The 20,058-nt window shown below is 36.3% G+C and overlaps 1 protein-coding gene across 3 annotated transcripts in view; it reads left to right on the top strand.

Moving 5' to 3' along the window:
* CNOT6 (CCR4-NOT transcription complex, subunit 6) overlaps nt 1–20,058 on the top strand; it is a 55,028-nt gene that overhangs the window by 10,754 nt on the left and 24,216 nt on the right. For all 3 annotated transcript variants that reach the window (XM_004693872.2, XM_012733429.1, XM_012733430.1), the window contains exon 2: nt 11,054–11,167. In XM_004693872.2, the coding sequence (XP_004693929.1) occupies nt 11,056–11,167 (112 nt within the window). In that variant the 5' untranslated portion in view covers nt 11,054–11,055. The remainder of the gene's footprint in view (nt 1–11,053; nt 11,168–20,058) is intronic.

Below are 20,058 nucleotides of genomic sequence, written 5' to 3'. Positions count from 1 at the left end.
TAAAGAACTTGGATTTGAGACTGTAGGAGCAGTCATAGATTTAAGGCTGAATGGGCGAGAAAGACTGAAGTTGTAAAAGGATTAGAGAATGGATATGAAAACTGTGATTAGATGGGAGAGAGTCGAGATAAAAACTCATATTTGGGGCCTGGAAAATTAGGTGGGGATCACAGGAAGGAGGGACTGGTTTGAAGACCAAGATGACAACTTCACTTTCCAGTGATATTTTGATACCTGTTTCTTTCTTGTTTTTTAGTCTGTCCCTTCCTTTGCAATTCAGATATCTTGCATTGAAAGATTATCATGAGTCCTTAGATACCTGCCATGGTATCATTGACTACTTTTTCTTTTTAAATAATTTTTTTTAATCATTGACTTTTTTAATAGCTGTCTTGAAATACATAAATCCACAATTAGGATTTAAATTTTGACTTTTACATAAAAATTGTAATTAGCAGAGGATATATTTTTGTTTGGCACTTGTGATAAATGAGGTTTAATATGTGGTCTATCTTAGTGGAAACCTGGAAGAAACACCCATGAAAGTAAGAATAATTTGGCTTTGAAGTGAGTGTAGAAAGTACCTTACCTGAATTGAGGCTGTTAAAAAAGGACAAAAGAAATGTTTTCTTAGGGAGCCGGGAGCCAGTTGGTTCTATTTACTATAGAGTTATATTTTATTTGTTTGTAGAATTCAGCTAATATACTTAGCAGAAACAGAAGGTGAATAAAAAGTATGGTAAGATGCCTTCTCAGTCACGATTAGTATCATAAACTTAAAATTCCAGAATATTTCCATGAAAAAGTCTAATTGTTTTTATATGGCATTTCAAATGTCTTATATGTCTGTTCATAGAAACAGTACAGGTTAAATTAGTATTTCTGTTACACAAGTTTTTAAAAGGTACCTGTGAATAAGAATTGGCTCTGTATTATATGTTAAAGGGCTGTTTTCCTTTTACAGTTTTTAGAGTAGTGACTTGATGTTTTTGTAGTAATTGGAAGTAGGTTATTTGTGATTCATGTTTATAATTTTATTTTCTCTGAGTAGTTCCTTTTTCATTTTAAAATACCACTACAGGAATTCTACTTTCCTTTCCATCAAAAAGTGTGATTTTTGAGAGTAAGTTTTATTAATCTGTTTTTGAAAGTTGTAGATTTCATTTGTCAAGTTATTTCAAGTGTATCTTTTCACTAGAAGGAATGAAACTACTGTACTGTAATAAATTTGTCATAAGGTTATTGGAAATGAGCCATATTTTATTTTAGTAGTCTACTGACAGCTATAGATTACAGATTGATCTTTGAATAATTACATTCAATAGATTTATTCTCTTGTCTAGTCTTTGGCATTAATGATTCTAGTACTATGGGAAAAAGAACTTGTGAGTATGGGAAACAGTTTATGATCTCATGTGGCCTCATGAGGGTGCTAGTTAGTAGGAGGTAGTATTTGGACTTAGATTGGAAGAACGGCTAGGATTTCAGTGTGAAATAAATGACTAATAATGTGGAGATTAGGAAATGTGGAACATATTTTAAAAGGTGACAGTTTGTCAGTTGCACCCAACAATTAAAAAGAAGATTGGACCAAAGTCTGTCAAGATGTAATATTTTGAATTGTAAACAGAAGAATTTGAATTTGTTTCCTGGCAAGCAGTAGGGCTTGCTTTAAAGCAGTTGGGAAAGAGAAACCACAGAATCATAGTTTTAAAGCTGGTATAGGATCAGAAGTCAATGCAGATAAACATTCCAACTCCTTAGTCAAAAGTCAGCTCTGCAAAAAAATGTTTCAATGGTAGGAAGAATAATTTGAGAAAAGTTTGTAGGCTATTAACTAGATGAGGCCATTATTAATACTTGAATAAATGGAAACTGAAGTCTTAAATTAGAATGATGTCTGTAAAAAATAAGAAAAGGTTGTGTAGTATAATTACATGGAGAATTTTGCTTGTTCCCCCATTAAGTTATTCTCTACTCCTAGTAAATAATTGTAGAATGAATGATTGTAATAAAAAAGATCCTGAGCATGGTTGTGATACTGAATTGCTTTTGGGTTTTTCTTCTATCAAAACTTGATTCTGGATCATAAAGGAAAGAATGTTTAAAATTGTTGCTAAACAGTTATATAAGAGAGATGCACTGGGTGCTACTACAAATGTATGACGCGGAGGAGAGAGAATGAACATCTGTGCCTTTGTTTGGAAGGGCTTACAGATACTGACATTTGACCTGAGTTGTCATGAGGGCTAGTAGGGAGTTTAGGATGAATCTATTAGCATGTGTTAAAAAACTGTCTTAAAGTAAGTTTGCTATAATTAATTTAGGATCTGTAGGATGCATGTGTGTGATTGAAGATGAGTGCGGAAACAAGTCCAAATTGTAAAGGATTTTTAAAGTTTGGATGTTAGGAAGGTAGCTAGGAAGGGGCATCTTAGATTTTTCAGTAGCAAGAGTGGCATGAGCAGGCATCAATCAGGAAGGTTGCTGTAGAAGAGGTTAATAGTTGAAGCTTAGAAATGGAGTAAATTAACTTGCAATGAAAATGAAGCTAAGAAATTCCATAAATCCATAGTCAGTATAGGATTTAGTGAACAATTGGAAAATCTAGTGGAGAATTGGATTGAAAGAAGTAAATTGGCACCAATATGCCTTAACTTGTTGCTCTGAGACGAGCCTAATGAAATAAAAAGGTCTCACTACACATGAATTTATTTCTTACTGTTTCCTTCCCTTCTTTACTTCTACTTGTCCTCTTTCCCCTTAATGTTATGGGAAAGAAAACACAAGAGGAACTAAAAGCATAAAAAGGAAGAGAGATATGTTAAATTTCATATTTTGTCTTGTCAGTTGAGGTTGCCTTAACTTCATTTTCCTTGAAATGAATTATTTAACTCGAGTGTCTTTTATGAAAAAATACATTTTTGTATATGGCCAGAATAACATGACCATAACGTGACCACATAATTACTCATTAACATTGTAAATATGAAGTAGGTGTTACTGCTTATATCCAGCTGTTCATAAAATGTCCTTTATTGCTAATTTACAGATCTTGTATAGGGACCATTCAATTTGCATCTGATTCAATTCCGTAATTCTCTTCTGATCTAGAATAGTTCTGGCACCAACTGGTTAAAGGCAGCAGACCAGTCAGATACTTTGCAGAAAGTCCCACATTCTCATTTTTCCAGTTGCTTCTTTGGTGTCATCTAGTCATTTTCTCTAGTTATTAATCAAGGTAAATGTTAACTGATGTATACTTTGTCTTCACATCAAGAGAACCAGTATCTGGTTCTCCATTAGTGCTAATATTGAAGAGGGTAACCGTTTATTTCTCCCTTGCATATTTTCAGCTTACAATAAGAAAAAAAATCTGGGAGGTGTTGAATTCATCCAGTTGTTTTAACTTTGCACAATTCTTAAACAAGTTTCATTATTTAGCAAAATTATGTTGCTTTATTATTTTTTTAAAGATGTATTTATTAATGCAAGAATGGGGGTGTGGGGAGTGACGGGGTGCGGGGAGTGAGAAGATTCACCAGAGACAGAGTGGGGAGCAGACAGGAAGATCTACTGAAATAGTGCTGAGGGGAGCAGCAGGCAAGCCAGGAGAGGTCTGCTGTGCCATGTGGGTCAGCTCCCTCAGCAGTAATTGAACTCATGCTGCAGTGGCTGCCTTTATAGCTTGACGGTGTTGAGACTTGAGCCCTGTGCCACCAAGGAGTCCCAAAATCAATTTGTTTTAAATAAATTGTTTCATTCTTCATTTATTAACTGTCATTCATTTGAAAAGTATATCTTTCTTTCACCTGGGCTGTTGCATTACTGTGAAATACAGTTCCTGCTGAAAGGATAACCATTTAAAGTCTCTTTAGTTACTAATTTTCTTAACTTAGTAGGTGCCTCAAGTAGTCATTGCTCCTCTCCCTTTCTCTTATCTCTCACCTCCACTTTTATCACCCTGCCTAACCTCTTGTATTGTTTGTAACAGCTATTTCTCTTGCTATTAATCCATCTTTTATGTCATTGCCCACTCCTTTCTGCAGCATGGGTAATGATTAACTTATCCATACTTTTTTAAAAAATTGATTTGGTGTTTTCCATTCTGTTGTAACTATGACTTTTTGTTTAAATTGTTACAATTTTGACCAGTGTAGATACCTCCTAGATGAGTCCTGTATCATGTTGACATAATGACTTCAGTAGCCCTATTTTTTGGCTTTAAAAGACGTCCCCAAGCTCATTTTAAACATTTCTGCCTCAAACATAACTGGCCATTTTTAGAGAACTTTGCTTAAAAGCAAGTACTAGGAGTGTTACTATTCTAGAAATAATACTATTTCTAGAAAATTATTTCAATGTATAGTTAAGAAACAAATTACAAATAATGAGTTTATATTGTTATTTTCAAGTAAGTTTTAGTATTTGCTTTCATTTGCTTCATAAATGTTTTCTTACCATGAAAATATTTTTTTCTTAACATTATCAGCATAAGTATGTTCTTGCTTAATCCTCTAATAAGTAAATAGTTGAGTATCATCCCACTTCGTTAACACTTTTTTTTTTTTTTCAGCTGCATGCATGGTAACTTTTTTAACCATATATTCTTATTGGTGGTCTGCTGTTTGCATTATTTGTCATGATCAATATTATAATAAGTACTACAAGAAAGTACATAGGCTATATGCATAGTAATTGGAAAATGCCCCTTTGTTTGTCTTACACTTAACCAAGTATTTAGTTGGAGTAAACTTTACCTCAAACTTAATGTGGAGGTATAAACTGAAATGTATAGGCCTTTAATATTTATACTCAAGTAAACCATACCCCATTTAAGCTGAGTATTTTCATTTCTCAGCTTACAGTTTGGTTACAGCTTGTCTCCATAAGTTCCTGTAAGTGTAATCTGTTCTGTAATCTTTTCATGCAGTATAATGCTTGAGATTCCTCTGTGTGAGTGTGCATGTGTGGGTAGTTTGGGTTTTTGTTTTTTGTTGAGCAGTATTCAATTGTTTATATTACAATTTCATTATGTCACTGTTAATTAACATTTGAGTTGTTTTCAGTTTTTTGGCAGTTAGGAATATTTATATACATGGCTTTTTGTTGACATGTTTGTATTTCTGGTGTATAAATACTTAAGGGTAGATTTGCTGATTGAAGAGTAGGCAATTGCTATACCTTAAATGTTATGTTAATTCCTTGCATTTCCTTTGTTTTTCCATAAAACTATTTACTTATGTTTAGTTTTCCCTTTTAGTTGGAATTATGGTTATATATTCTTCTGTGACTTGCATGTTTTTTGCCTCAACCTTGTTTTAGTGACTAATAGTCAAATACTTTTCTCCCATTAAATACACACTCTATCTTGATATCTCAACATGTCTTTCCCCATACTTGATGTCTTCATTGGTAGTTTTGTTCTCTTATTTCTTTAAGCATGAGAAGCATTTTTTTGCAGAATTTTTTTTCTATGCTTGTACCCTACCTCTTTCCATTCCTTTCTACTTACTCCCTTCTCACCCCCTTCTCTCGCCTATCGTGATTTTGCAGTCATCATGCTGTGTATGTGTTAAACTTATTTGTGTTTGACATTGACTTCTGTGTGTTATTTTGTTTTTTAATCAAATATACTGTGGATAGTTCCTTAGACAGTTTGGTTCTTACATTGTTTTTCCCTTGGGTTTATTTTGAAAACTATATCTGGATGGAGTCGGGGAGAAGCAGGCTGCAGTCATGGTATACCTTTTGACTGTGGGCAGTTATGATTGGCGCAGTTCTGGTTTTTATCATTGTATATTATGAAGTTTTGTATCCTTTTTCCATGGCGAATATTCAAATACTCAATTGTACCCAATTTTGGTTCAGCATAAATTTGATTCCTGATACAAGAATAGACCAGAGGCTCTTCTCATCCTTTTTCCTTAATGTCTCTGTTTTTATTAGCTGTTTCTTTTCACTCACTTCTAGGTAGAGGAGGATTAAAAGAGACTGATTAAGGGTCTGTAGCAAGGGAACTAAGGGAACTGTTAACCTGTTGGAGGCTGTGGTTAGAGGTAGATATAACATTTTACACTGGACTTTTGTGGAAATCTTCATTCCAGTCTATCCTAGTTATTTTCTTTTTACTTTAGATTATACTAAATTCCCCTATAACCCTTTCCTGTAGTTTCTCTCTCAGCCCTTTCGTTGATATGCGTGTATGTGTGTCCATGTGCATACACACACCATTTCTGGAATTGTAGACTGGTGGTAAGGCAAATTCCTGATGTCTTCCCCCTTCTAGATGACAGTTATTAAAAGTTTATGGTATGCAGGTAGTCCACCGTTAATTTAAGTGTTCGAGGAGTGTCTTTTGTTCATTGTATTATGGTTTGTAATTCTGTTTTGCTTTACTATTTTCACGTGATGGGTATATTTATTTTAAGCCATGTCATAAATATTACACCATGCAAAAATATTTTTCTAATAAATTGGTAAATGATGTCCTTTGTTTCTTTAAGGTAGCTAACTACACTAAGATTATGCCTAACAAAATGCTGAGATTTAGAAGAGGAACAGATTTTTGTTACCAGGACCAGTTGTGTCATCTGGCATTGGTTTGAAGGGGTAAGCAACTGGCTAGTCAGGTGTACTATGGATTGAATGCTTCTGGCCTAGCTTTTTTTTTTTTTTTTTTTAAGTTTTATTTATTTTTGCTTAGAGAACTGGGTGCAAGCCAAAGGTACAGGGGCGGTGAGAGGATTCACCAGAGACAGAGTGGGGAGCAGAACAGGCAGATCCATGAAGTACATTGATGAGGGGAGCAGTAGTGGGCAGGCCAGGAGAGGTCTGCCAGGCCATGTGGATCACCTCTGTGGGCGGGGATCGAACTCATGCTGAGGTGGCTTTAGTTTCCTAGTGCTGTGCTTTAACCAGCTGTGCCGCACCACCAGGGAGGGCCCAGCCTAGCTATTTTTTTTTTTTTTTAAAGATTTATTTATTTGTACTACAGAACTGGGGTACAGGCCAGAGGCTCAGGGGCTGTGAGAGGCTTCACCAGAGACAGAGTGGGGAGCAGAACAGGCAGATCGACGATGAAGTACACCGCTGAGGGGAGCAGCGGGCGGGTCAGGAGAGGTCTGCCACGCCATGTGGTCACCTCCGGGGCAGGCGGGATTCGAACTTATGGGGAAGTGGCTTTAGCTTCTTAGTGCAATGCTTTAACCCGCTGCGCCACCAGGGAGGGCCAGCCTAGCTATTTTTTAAAGGTCTTATAAATTCTTGACAGTTCTTGCATCTATTTTAGGGAACCCTCTGTTCTCCTTAGGTAGTAACTTGCAGTGACATATGTATATTTAGAGAACAAGATCTACTTGTTGATTTCAAAACATTGTAAAAATCCTAAATTGTACTTATTATCTTCTTTTCTTTACATATTCTTCAATGATGTTTTGTCTGACTTCAGAGAAATGGATGGGTTGTTCAGCAGGTAGATGGCCTCCTCATGCTGCTTCTTGTAAGAACTTGTTTGTTACCATTCTTTGATTTTATAGGGTTAATTTTTCTCTTCTGTTTTCTAATTCTTCAGTGATTTGGGAAAGAGTTCTCTTCACTGCTTTCAAGTTTAAAGCAATGAATTGTCTCTTAAATTTTTTTTTAAAGATTTATTTATTTATTTGTACAGAACTGGGGTACAGGCCAGAGATGGCAGAGGATGAGAGGATTCACCAGAGACAGAGTGGGGAGCAGAACAGGCAGATCAACGAGCACACTGCTGAGTGGAGCAGCGGGCAGGTCAGGAGAGGTCTGCCTCACCATGTGGATCTCCTCCCGGGCAGGCAGGGATCAAACTCATATGGAAGTGGCTTAAGCTTCTTTGTGCTGTGCTTTAACCTGCTGCGCCACCAGGGAGGGCCCTCTTAAATTTTTTTGTAAGACAGTGCTTCTTGCATTGTAAAAAACCAAGAAAGCAAAGTTTGCTGCTCAGGCAGAAATCATGACCTTTTGATGGACCTTGATACAGGGCCTGGTTTTCAGTTTCCTTTTAGCAACACTTTTGTCAGTTCCCTTATTAAGTGAGATCAGAATTAAACTAATTAAGCTAACGTGAGATTGGTAAGTCAGACTTTTCACCATTCAACTGGGAAGTCAGTTGCTTAATAATAAAATAGGTCCAAAATACTAACCTCAGCAGGACAGAGCAGTTTCTTACCATCTATTTGCAAAAGCTGATAAAGATTAGATGGTTATCTTGTAAATAGAATCAGGTCAGAATAATAGCATTTGGGTGCTCTTCCATGATGTTTTCAAGCTCTGGTAACTTACATGGCATCTTGTATTTTCTAGGTTGTTTTGATTAACACATCCAATTCCATTTCTAGCTTTGAAAAATATTTCTGCTTCCCATAGTTAGGAACGCAGCATGATATAGACAGCATAATGAAAGTAACTTTTTTTCCATTTTTTAAATTAAGGTAAAATATACTAACATAAAATTTATCATTTTAACCATTTCTAAATGTGCTATTAAATGCATGCATAATGTTAGGTAATACCATCACCAACATCCATCTCCAAAATTCTTCTCTTGTAAAGCTGAGACACTCTACCCATTAAACAAGAATTCCATGTTCTTCTGCTCTTAATGCTGGTCAACTATCATTCTACTGATGAATTGAACTACTCTGAGTACCTCTCATAAATGGAATTTGTCTTTTTTATATTTTTGCAGTGGGCTTATTTGACTAGGAAAATTGCTGTCAACTTTTAATCAGACACATTGAAAGCCTGGCCTAGGCTTGTAACACTGGATGTGTGCATGTGTATGTGCACGTGCACACGCGCATGATTACCTTTTTAGGCTTCAGATTTCTGTGGATAAAATGGAGTTAGTTCTAATTCAGCTGGAAGAACTAGAAAAAGACTAAACAAATCTAGGAGGAAAATGAAAAGAAACCCTGTCCTGGAAGCCAAGTGAATTAAGTGTTCTTAGTAGGAGGTGAATATCTCCATCAAATACTGATCATAGGGCAAGTAAAACGAAGTTTAAGAAACGACTGCGTATGTAGTTTTCTTCTTGATAGTTTGGTGGGATGTTAAAAACAAAAACACTTATTTGAATGGGTTAACTGTAAATACAGGACTGTAAACCTCTTCAGTTACTTGTACAGAGGATGAAAGAAAAAAGCTGGGGGAGTAATTAAATGGAATCTTTTTAAAAATAGGAATGCCATGTAAACATATTCTGAAGGTAAAGATTCAGTTCAGTGTGGAGGGAAGATGTGATGTAGGAGAGAAGTGAGAGATTTGCTAAGAAATGTCCTTGAGTAGCCAAGGTGGAATTTTAGTACTTAGAAGGCAGTTTGTCCTAGTAAAAGAGAGTATATATATATGAGCTTAGGGTAGCGTTTATAGAAATTCCTCTTCTGCTAGTTTCTTTTTTAGTGAGAAAATAGGTAAGGAGTGGTCATCATTATTTGAGGGAAAATGAAGGAAGTAGGTGTCAGAAGTTTAAATGGGCTGGGAGAATTCATATGATTACTGGACAGCATAAAGTGTCAATTTGAGAAAAGTGATTTCTGACTGGGCTCAGTTTGAATTCACATAGTGGTAGGTTTTTTTCGGTGGTGTTTAGCTATGTTATTATTCACTATAGGTAGAGAGTTGGTTAGAGCAAGTTAAGGCTTATCCAGTGAATAAGATGAAGTAAGGGGGGTAGTAGCTAAGAGAAGCATGCCAGAGAATGAGATTTTTACCTAAATGTTTCACAGTCACAACAGATAAGGATCTAAAGAGCCACAAGCAATGTGAATACGTCCTTATATTAACTAATACTTAAACCTTCAAATTTGTATAAATTTCAAAATATCCCTTTGTATTTGATTTGTTCAGATCAGAACCAAGCAAGGTCTCTGCATCACTGCTCTGCCTTATACCTTGTCAATAATCTCTTTAAATGTCTTCTCCTTCCTTTTCTTGTCATTAATTTATTGAAGAAATTGGGTCTTTCTGCCATATAGAGCTTTCTGTATTCTGCATCTAGCTGATTGTATACTTGTGTTATTTAAAAAGTTATTTAAAACTTTAATCGTGGTAATATGTATATAACATGAATTTGTTATCTTAGTTTTTGTGCATAGTTAAGTAGTGTTTAGCATATTCAGCGTACTGTATCTTCTGTTATTTTGAATATGTCCCTCTAGTTCTTTTATTTTTTATAAGCCTGGTACTAGACCTAGAGAGGCTTGATCAAATTTTAAATTTTTTGAGTGAGAGGGCAAGGGCTTAGTGTTTTTCCCTAAAGGTTTTTATTCATTACTGATGGTCTTTACCTAAAAGCATTATTTTTTTAGTTAGGAGTTGTGAAAGTGATTTTCTAAATATAATACTCTCTGCATTTATTAGCTTGAATCCTTTTTTTTTTTTTTTTAAGATTTTATATTCATGCATATAAGAACTGGGGTGTAGGCCAGTGGTGCAGGGAAGCTTGAGGATTCACCAGAGACAGTGGGGAGCAGAAGAGGCAGATTTACTGAAATATACTGCTGTGGGGAGCAGCGAGAGAGACAGGAGAGGTCTTAGGTGGGGATTGAACTCATGCTGTAGTGGCTGGCCATAGCGCTGAGACTTTAACCCCTGCACCACCAGCCCTGTTAGCTCAATTTCTTTAAGAACATTCCCTCATCTATTTTCTGCCACAAATGCACAATACTTGATTCTTTCCCTTCATTTTCCAACTTTCAGGTGACTGAAAAAGTTGAGTTCATGTAGTATATAATGACTTGTTGTAGTCATTCTTTTGATGTTTAGATTGTGCTGCCTACCTGTAGGAACCTTGTCTGGCCTCCTTATCCTTCACAGACACAGTACCTTTTCTTAGTTTACAGGCGTGTTTATATCTCTCTGATCCCAAACTTGAAATCCCCCATTTATCCAAGGAGCCTCCTACTTCTTTTTAAGTAACAGTGGTGTTTAGAGACCATATATATGTCTACTTATAAAAATGATGTTATTTTTCACTTACATTATTCTTCAGAATGCTGATTGGTTTCTTTTTTTAATTCAATAGGCATGCCCAAAGAAAAATACGAGCCCCCAGACCCTCGGAGGATGTACACAATTATGTCCTCTGAGGAAGCAGCAAATGGAAAGAAATCACATTGGGCAGAACTTGAAATAAGTGGTAAGACATGCAAGCATACAGTAAGATCTGGTAGAAAATTAAAATTTCTAATGTATAAAAAAAGGAATGTACATCAAATCTACAACAGGAAAAATGTTGTGTTTTACCAATGTCAGTTTATTTTGGAAACAGGAAGATTCAGTGGAAAGAATATGATTTAAGCCAAAGTTCAAACCCATTCATTGCTTATTCTTTCAGTATCAATGTCCTTACAAAATGTGGATAATATCAAGGATGAACTGAAAATAATACATGTTAAATGCTTAGTGCCCTCTTGCTTAAAGGTTTGTTCTGGTAATTTCTCTGATAAAATAGGATGGAGCTTTTTTGTTATCAAATAACAGATTTCAGTAGAATGGGATGTTCCTACTCTAGAATAAGTTCTGTGATAGATTTGGTCTCATTTTCTTCATTTACTTTTCAGTATTTACTCTTTCAGTATTTAGAAACACAAAATCTTAACAGTTTGAAACATCTCAAAGTTCCCCGTTTTCCGTCAATGCATTTAAGAAATACTCAAAAGAAATCAGGGCCCCCAGACCCACAGAGGATATGTTAGCAGAAAGACTACCTGCACAGTCTAAATGAGTCCTGCCAGTTGCCACAAAGACAAAGCATACTCTTAGTTTAAAAGAACTTTAATAGGACTAATGTGAAGAGAGAGAGATGAGAAGAGAAAGGGTAATAGTTTTCCAATAAAATGTCCAGTTACTCATCTCCTCATGGGTAAATGCGTGACTAACATGGTTGGTCCAAAGTGGGGCCATGAGACCTGAAGACTTGTCATAAGACTAAGGTACTTTCTGGTGGGGAACCATCGGAAGGGCAAGGGATACAATTAGCACTTCCCTTTTTGCAAGGCAAGAATACAAATCAGGGGTTACTGGCTGCCGTTGTCAGCTCTCACTCACCACTTAGTCTCACCCACATCTTTTCCAAGTGTCTCTATTTGTATTGGCTTCACATGTCTTTGTTTCCCAAGTCCAAAGCTGAGAAGCAAGTGAGACAATTTCTTCACGTCTCTCTGCCCCATATACCTCCTCCAACTTTTCTTTCCAAATCTTCTCCCTGATCTGTCTTACCCTTCATTCGGTAGAATAGGAATATGGTACCTCCCTTTTATATGGAGATCCCTCTGTAATAGATACTGCCAGCGTCCCTGCTAGTGAGCATGTAGCCTCTTTTATTTTTTTTTTTAATACCTCAAAGGTGGTAAAGGTAACACTTCTCAGTATAACCAGCTAAAAGAGTTTATATTAATGCTGACCTAATATGCCTCCCTATACTTTCCCAATAAAACTTTTTTCAGTTAACTGCTCTTGAGATTTTTTTAAAAACGTAACAAGCATGTGTACGTATAAAACATTTTGCCAGGCACTATACTTTGCATATGAAAAATAATATAGATCTGAAAACCATAATTTCTGTCATTTTGGAGCTTATGACATTAGGGAATGGTAAGAAGGGAGTGTATATGTATAAATAACAAAATAATTGCCAGATATAGTAGAAAAGCGCATACAGGAACCAAAAAGGAAGTTATAATTGTATCCCTGTCAGCTCATATTTTTTGGTTAACCTGTTTTGAGTCAGCCTCTTTAGCTTTAGGAGAGGTGGGTATCCACATGAGTGTTTGCTGTTTTTCCCCTCTCAGTTTTTAAAACACTGGCCTTAATTAAACCAAGTGAGGTTTCATAGTAGTAGTTTCAAGTAGTTACAGTTCTCATATCATATATTTGACTTTCTTTATGGGGGGCTCAAGAAGATGTTCTTTTTCATTTACATTTATCTTTGAGCACAAGGAACCAATAACCATTCCCACATTTCCCTCTTAGTTCCTGTAGGGTTTGTATTTCTTTCTTTTAGTCTGTGCTGGCAGATTTTGAATTATAAATTCTTTGCTTATAGGGACTTCCCCCTTTTTTACAGCTGCAGATAAACTGGAAAGTATTCATTTAGGTCAGTGAGGTTATTTCTCTGAGCCTAAGTAGATTTTCCTCCACTCTCTTCCCTCATGTTGGAACTCCTTGGCAATTTGAGTTACTGTTCTCTACTTACCCGACTTGAGGGAGAATTCTGTATACTGGATTGGGAGGAAGAGGGAAGAATCCTCTCTGCAGTTGTGATAGACCCAGTTTTGTGTAATCTTTACCAAATAACATGGAAGGTAAAAGAGTTGGCTGAATAGGTCTGTGGTCACTATCAAGGTCATTTTTTAAAATCTCAGTCCTTGATCCCCAAGCTAAGTGTGGAAATCATCGTGGTTAAATTAATTTTGAAGTCAGTTATTTGATTGCCTGCTTTAGAATGAAAGCTCCTTAAGATTTTGTAATACAGAGTTACAGGGATCTGAAGTTAGTAAATCCTAGACCTGAGGTTTCTCCGTGTTTCCCTGGTTCCAAGGGAATGGTGTTGGTTTGGTGAGTTCCTTGTGCCTTGGAGGCAACCAGATAAGTCAAAAACTGTTGGTATTTAATTTTTAAAGGAATATATTTTGTTAATTGTAAAATTAAGCTGAAAGTAAAACAGATAGACAAATGTATTCATGAGTTATCAGGCCAAAAGCCTTGTAACCACTGTCCAGTACCAAGGGTGGTACTTTTTTTCACTCTCACGAGAATCCCCTTTACATACACAGCCAGTCATAGCCCGAAGTCACCATTTTCCTGACTTCTATAGTAATTTTTTTTGTCTCATAGCTTTAATATCAATTTACATATAACTAGGTATCATAGTTTAGTTCTCCACCTCCCCACCTTTTATTGATATATGTTAATTTATAGGTTTCCCTTGATCTTTTTCATTTCCTTGTGGTTTATCTATTGAACCTCAGTGGTTTGACTTATAATTTCTCCTGTAGTCTGTATATAGATGACTATATTTTAACTGACTGATACTCATGCAATTTAACACCTTTCTCATCCTCAACATTTCATGCAAATGGACTAGAGATTTAAGCCTCCTGGCAATACTAAAGGTGGTGTCAATATAGTGGTGTGCCTTTTCTTTAACAGGCACCTAATGTCTGAATGCTCTCTTTTCTTTCTTCTTTTTGACTAGCTGAGCTACAGCTAGAAAGATGCTTTTTCTCATTTATTACTTTATGTACAGTGTATAGTTTATATAGGAAAGAATAAAAGGAGTTTATTTATTTGCTTGATTTTTAGATAAAACTATTGTTTGAGGGTGACCAGTTACATTTTTTAAAAAGTGTCATTATTGGGCCCTCCCTGGTGGCGCAGCGGGTTAAAGCACTGCACTAAGAAGCTAAAGCCACTTACACATCAGTTTGATCCCCGCCTGCCCTGGAGGTGACCACATGGTGCGGCAGACCTCTCCTGACCTGCCCGCTGCTCCCCTCAGCAGTGTACTTCATAGATCTGCCTGTTCTGTTCCCCGTTCTATCTCTGGTGAATCCTCTCACCCTCCGCATCTCTGGCCTCTACCCCAGTTCTGTATGAATAAATAAATAAATCTTTAAAAAAAAAAAGTGTCATTATTAACTAATATATTTTAGCATTTGGGTTTTAAACAAATGGTTATGTTTTTTTTTTTTACAATTGTATTCCTTTTATTTATTTATTATTTTTTTAAATTATTACAAAAGTTTATTTTTACATCATTTTGCACATTTTTTTTTCCATCTCGATTGTAATCCCCGCGGGTTTCCCATCACCAAATCACCCGTGTGTCACCACCATAGTCCCGTGCATTTCCCTCCCCCCCCCCTTTTGATCCCATTCCCCATTCCACCCCACAACATGTCTCTGGTATATGGTTGTTCATTATTTTTGTGGTTATGGTTTTTTTAAAAAAGATTTATTTTTATGTAGGCATACAAGAATTAGGGTATAAGCCAGAGGTGTGGGGGAGGAGGGTGAGAGAATTGATCAGAGACAGAGTAGGGAGCAGAACTGGCAGATCTACTGAAATATGCTGCTGAGTGGAGCAGCGGGTTGAGACTGGAGAGGTCTGCTGCTCTATGTGGGTCACCTCCCTGGCCAATAGTTGAACTCAAGTTGCAGTGGCTTTCAATAGCTTGACATTGTTGAGACTTTAACCCCTGAACCACCAGGGAGGCTTTTGTGATTTTGTAATTTGGGGGCTTAAGTTGTCCTAACCTCTTTAAATGATTTCTGTGTTCTTTGACATTCTAGGTTTTTTTTCTTTTTTTTTTTTTTTTAATTCACACAGAACTGGGGTATAGGGCAGAGATGCGGAGGGTGAGAGGATTCATTAGAGACAGAGCAGGGAGCAAAACAGGCAGATCTAGGAAGTACACTGCTGAGGGGAGCAGCAGGCAGGTCAGGAGAGGTCTGCTGTGCCATGTGTGTCAGCTCTGGGGCAGGCGGGGATTGAACTCATGCAGAAGTGGATTAAACTTCTTAGTGCTGTGCTTTAATCCGCTGTGCCACCAGGGAGGGCTGGTTTTTTTTCTTTTTTAGTTTGTTTGTTACAAGATTTCCCTGACTGATCTGTATATGTCCTATCTCAAATCTGTATAAGCCATTTTTCCCAATTTTTTTATGTTGGTGATATTATTTCAGCACTGTAATGTCTGTATTGGGCATGCTATTGGGTTGGCCATTGTTCCTAGGTCTCTTTACTGGACAGGACTAGGAAATATGATAATAATGTGTGTGTGTGTGTATTTGTTCATATATATTTATGAAGAAAATAGGTGGTCTATTTAAGATATATTTACATGCTATATAATAAAATATCTTTAGATATAAATTGTATGTGTATATTTAAAGTATGTTATGAAAATAAGTTAATACTATTTATTTAAATTCAGGGTAACAAGGATTTCAGTTTAACTTTTTGTGTTGTTTCCAGCTGGAATCTTGCTGAAATAACAGGGTCCCATCTTCTGTGGTGGTTCTTGAATTCCTGTTTTGTCTTGACAACTGTGTAAGGGTGCTTAAAGTTGTGCTTACAACCTCAGCCTGCCAGTCCCAGCTAAACAGCCTCGTCAGCTTCATCTGCTTGTCTCTTGGTGCTTGTCATTCCTTATAACTCTTTCAGATGTAACTATGGAAGTGACCTGTTTGTTATTCTCTGTGCTGCTCTTCTCTCTCTGTTCTTTTCTTTCATACCTTTGCTGACTTTGTGTTACCAGTTGTCAAACTGTTTTCATGGGATTTCACCACCAACTTCATCTAGCGCCTATCCCCCACCTCCACCCCACTCCCATTGGATAGGCCAACAGCAAAAAACTTTTGTTGAGGGAAACTGAAATCCAAATATATACACATTTTTTTCTTTTGTTTTGTAAGATTTATTTGTGCATACAGAACTGGGGTACAGGCCAGAGGTGCAGGGACGGTGAGAGGATTCACCAGAGACAGTGGGGAGCAGAACAGGCTGATCGAGGAAGTGCACTGCTGAGGGGAGCAGCAGGCTGGGCAGTAGAGATCTGCCACACCATATGGATCACCTCCACGTGGATCACCTCCAGGGCAGAGGCAGGCCAGGGCAGGCGGGGATTGAACTCATGTGGAAATGGCTTTAGCTAGGCGCTGTGCTTTAACCCCCTGCGCCACCAGGGAGGGCATATATACACACTTTTTAAGCCCTACAGACCAAACAACTCATCTTCTTTTTTTCTTCTTTATATAGAAGTGGCATTGTGTTTGCCTGCTTTTGAGATAGGTCTGTAGCCCTGAATAACTACTTGTTACTAAAGATCCTTGATGTGGCAGTATGGGCCAGGGTTATTTACTAACTTGAGCAATTCTGTGATTACCAATGGGATGTCCTACAATTTGTTGTGACACTGTCTACTTGAATATATTGTCCCACTCACAGACTGCTTGCAGTGCCAATCAGAAGTCCAGATTGTACTTCTGACTGATGACTATAAAATCAGAGGTTCCCACAATCCTCCTTTTGTTGGGTTATGATTAATATTAGAGCAATTCACAGAACTCAGGAAAACAGCATGTACTTAGGAATGGAACACGTGGTAAAGGCTTAAACCTTTTAAGTAATTATCAAGACTGTTCTCCAATTTATCTGATTCATTTTACATCTTAATCAGCAGTGTATATATGTTCCAACCTCTCCACTCCTTTGGAACACTTGTTACTTTATAACTTAGCCTTATTGGTTGTAAAAAAGTACCTTGGTGTGGCTTTCATTTGCATTTCTGATAGTTCTTAATGTTGATAGAGGGTTTTAGGAAATTTTTCAAACCAAAAAACGAGTTTGAAAGTTTGTAGTTGTGTCACTCAAAAGTATTTTTTTTCTAGTTTGTATCCTGTTTTTGTATTATTATATGCATGTAAGGGTAATTATACTGAGTGAAGGGATTTTTTTTTAACTTTTTAAACTGTTCATTTCAAAACTTAAGTTGTAATTTTAAACCAGAGCTATCCTGCAAGGGAGTGGGGCAGAGAGCGATTGGAAGGAGGGAGGGAGGTATATGGGGGACTATGGTGATGACAAGCTGGGCCGGTGAAGTGAAAAGGGGAAAGATTAAACATTATTTTAAAATGAGCAATAATGTAAATAGATTATACAAATTAATAAAAACTAAGGAAAACAACCCTTAAGTTTGTTAAACTTTTTAAAATACATAGGGAGGTGAAACTAGTTGAGCTGTTAGTGGTGCACCTTTGCAGTAAAAGTTATCAGGCAGAACTACGTAGAACACATGTTAAAATAATTCCCTTGACTGGCTTTTCTTAGCACATTAAAGTGGTCAGTTTAATTTGAACAAGTTGCATCCTACTGATATTAATGAGGACACAAATTCATCTCATTAGCGTTACATTATGTGTATTTTTGCAATTGTGTTTGCTTTTATGAATTGATACTTAGCATTTGTTAACTCACAAGCTTTGGCACTGCTTAATACATTGCATTCATTATATTAATTATACCTGATTTATTTTGTGTTTGGGAATCACCCCTTTGATATTAGGGAACACTAGTTAGTTTCCTATTATTTGCAAAAGAGGATTTGTCTATCTTTGAAGAGTGTTTATATCTTTGCTCTTTGCTAAACTAAATGGTCTTTTTCTAACTGAATGGAAAGAGTTCTATATACTAGATAGAAATGTTTTATGAGATTTATGACTTGGAAACATTTTATCCTAGTTTCCTATTTTATAGGTTTTCTTTTCACTTTGTTAATGAAGCACTTTGAAGTACAGAGGAGGTCTTCATTTTGATGACATGCACCCAATATTTCATTTGTTGCTTCTAATGTCATTTAATCTTGGCATGAAAATGTATGCCTGTGTTTTTGTTAATTTTTGTGTTAAGTGCAGCTTTATTTATTCTTTTGCAGGTGAATATGAAGTTATTTTTGCCTTTTTTTTTATTTTCCTGTGTCTAGCCCATCTTACTTTGGAAACTCCAATTATATATATTCCATATTTAAAGTTCAAGAGTTGACTGATAAAAATTTTTCCGTAGTATCTTTTCTCTCGCTGTTTCATTATGGGTAGTTTCCACTGCTTTGTATTCACTTTAAACACTATTCAGCTTTAGAAGTTCAGTTTGTGTGTCTAGCTATCCTGTGTCATTAATAAAATGTTTATTTCTTTTTTAACTGCCTGTCATCTGAAATACAGTTATAATCACTTCAAATGTGTGTTTGTAATTTTTGTCTTTCTCTTTTGATCAGTTAGACTGTTGGTCTGTTTCATATTCTTCTTTGCATATTTGGTAATTTTTTATTAGGTACCAGATTCTGTGAGTTGTTATACATATAATTTTACCTTCTTATAAGTAGTGTTAAACTTTGTTTTGGATTATAGTTAAGGTAGTTAGGAATGTTTTGGTTCTGTGAGACTTGTTCTTAAATTTTCTTAGTTGAGAACAAAGTGGCCTTGGATCTAAGGTCAATTTTGCACTGTTAGTAACGGTAGTGTCTTGTGAGTTACATTTTTGCCTTTGACTTTTGGGAACACCTAGTATCCTTGCCTCTCTGAACCTGGAAGTTGTTGCCTCTGCTCCTTTTGAGTTTTATTTTTCCCCTCTGGTTCAGGTAGTTTCTCACTGCACAAACTAATTAATACTCCCTTGAAAACTTGAAGGGAGATTTCTTCAGACTTATTTGTTCATCCTCTCCTCTCCGGTAATTTCTTCATAAATTCTAGTCACTTTGGCTCCTCTAGATCTTTTTATATCTCCTGAACTACAGAAAATCATTGTGTGAGTGTTTTTCTTGTAATTACATAGCTACAACCTGCTCTACTGTCTGCAATGTAAACTTATGCAGTTGTAGGACCTATTGTTTGCTTCCCATCCTTCAGTAATCACTGCACTGGTTGGTGTTTAACTTCTGAATTTCATTGATTTGTCTCTATTGTCTGGTTTAGTTATTTTTCAGGTGACATAGTAAGTTTGATTCCTGCTATAACATCTTGATTAGAAGTAGAAACTTCAAGATTGCTTTTACAGACAATAGAAAACATTAATTAGTTCTGAAAGTCTGTATTTTTCCTTTGTGGCTATTTCTTTCTCTCTTGGACTAGATCCTCATGTAGTTTGTGAGTAGCGAATCAATAAAATTTGAGAAGAAAAAAAACAACAATTCCTAAGAAAAATTCCTAAGGCAATTATAAGTGAAACTCCTCTCCCACCCGAAGAAAAGGAGCTCATGGAGAAATTTACTTAGATTGTGGAAAGTATTAACCAGGAAGTGCAGAAGTGCAGAATTGATATTGCCTTGATAGAAATTTCATGGAATCTTATATCTACCACAGTTTGAGTATGCTGTTAATATCAGGAATGTCTTAGTGTTTTTCTTGTAATTACACAGCTGCAGATTTTATTTAGTTGTGATGATTCTTAGTACACTATCACTTAGGGAATTTTGGTCCTAAAACTTTGCTTAACTGTGCGTATCTTGTTTTCGGACAGTATTCCTGTTTTCT

Source organism: Condylura cristata, unplaced genomic scaffold, assembly GCF_000260355.1.
Source record: "Condylura cristata isolate star-nosed mole 26May11 unplaced genomic scaffold, ConCri1.0 scaffold00040, whole genome shotgun sequence".
Classification (NCBI taxonomy): Eukaryota; Metazoa; Chordata; class Mammalia; order Eulipotyphla; family Talpidae; genus Condylura; species Condylura cristata.
Note: the sequence above shows the minus strand (reverse complement) of the source record. Positions and strands in the feature narration are given on the sequence as shown.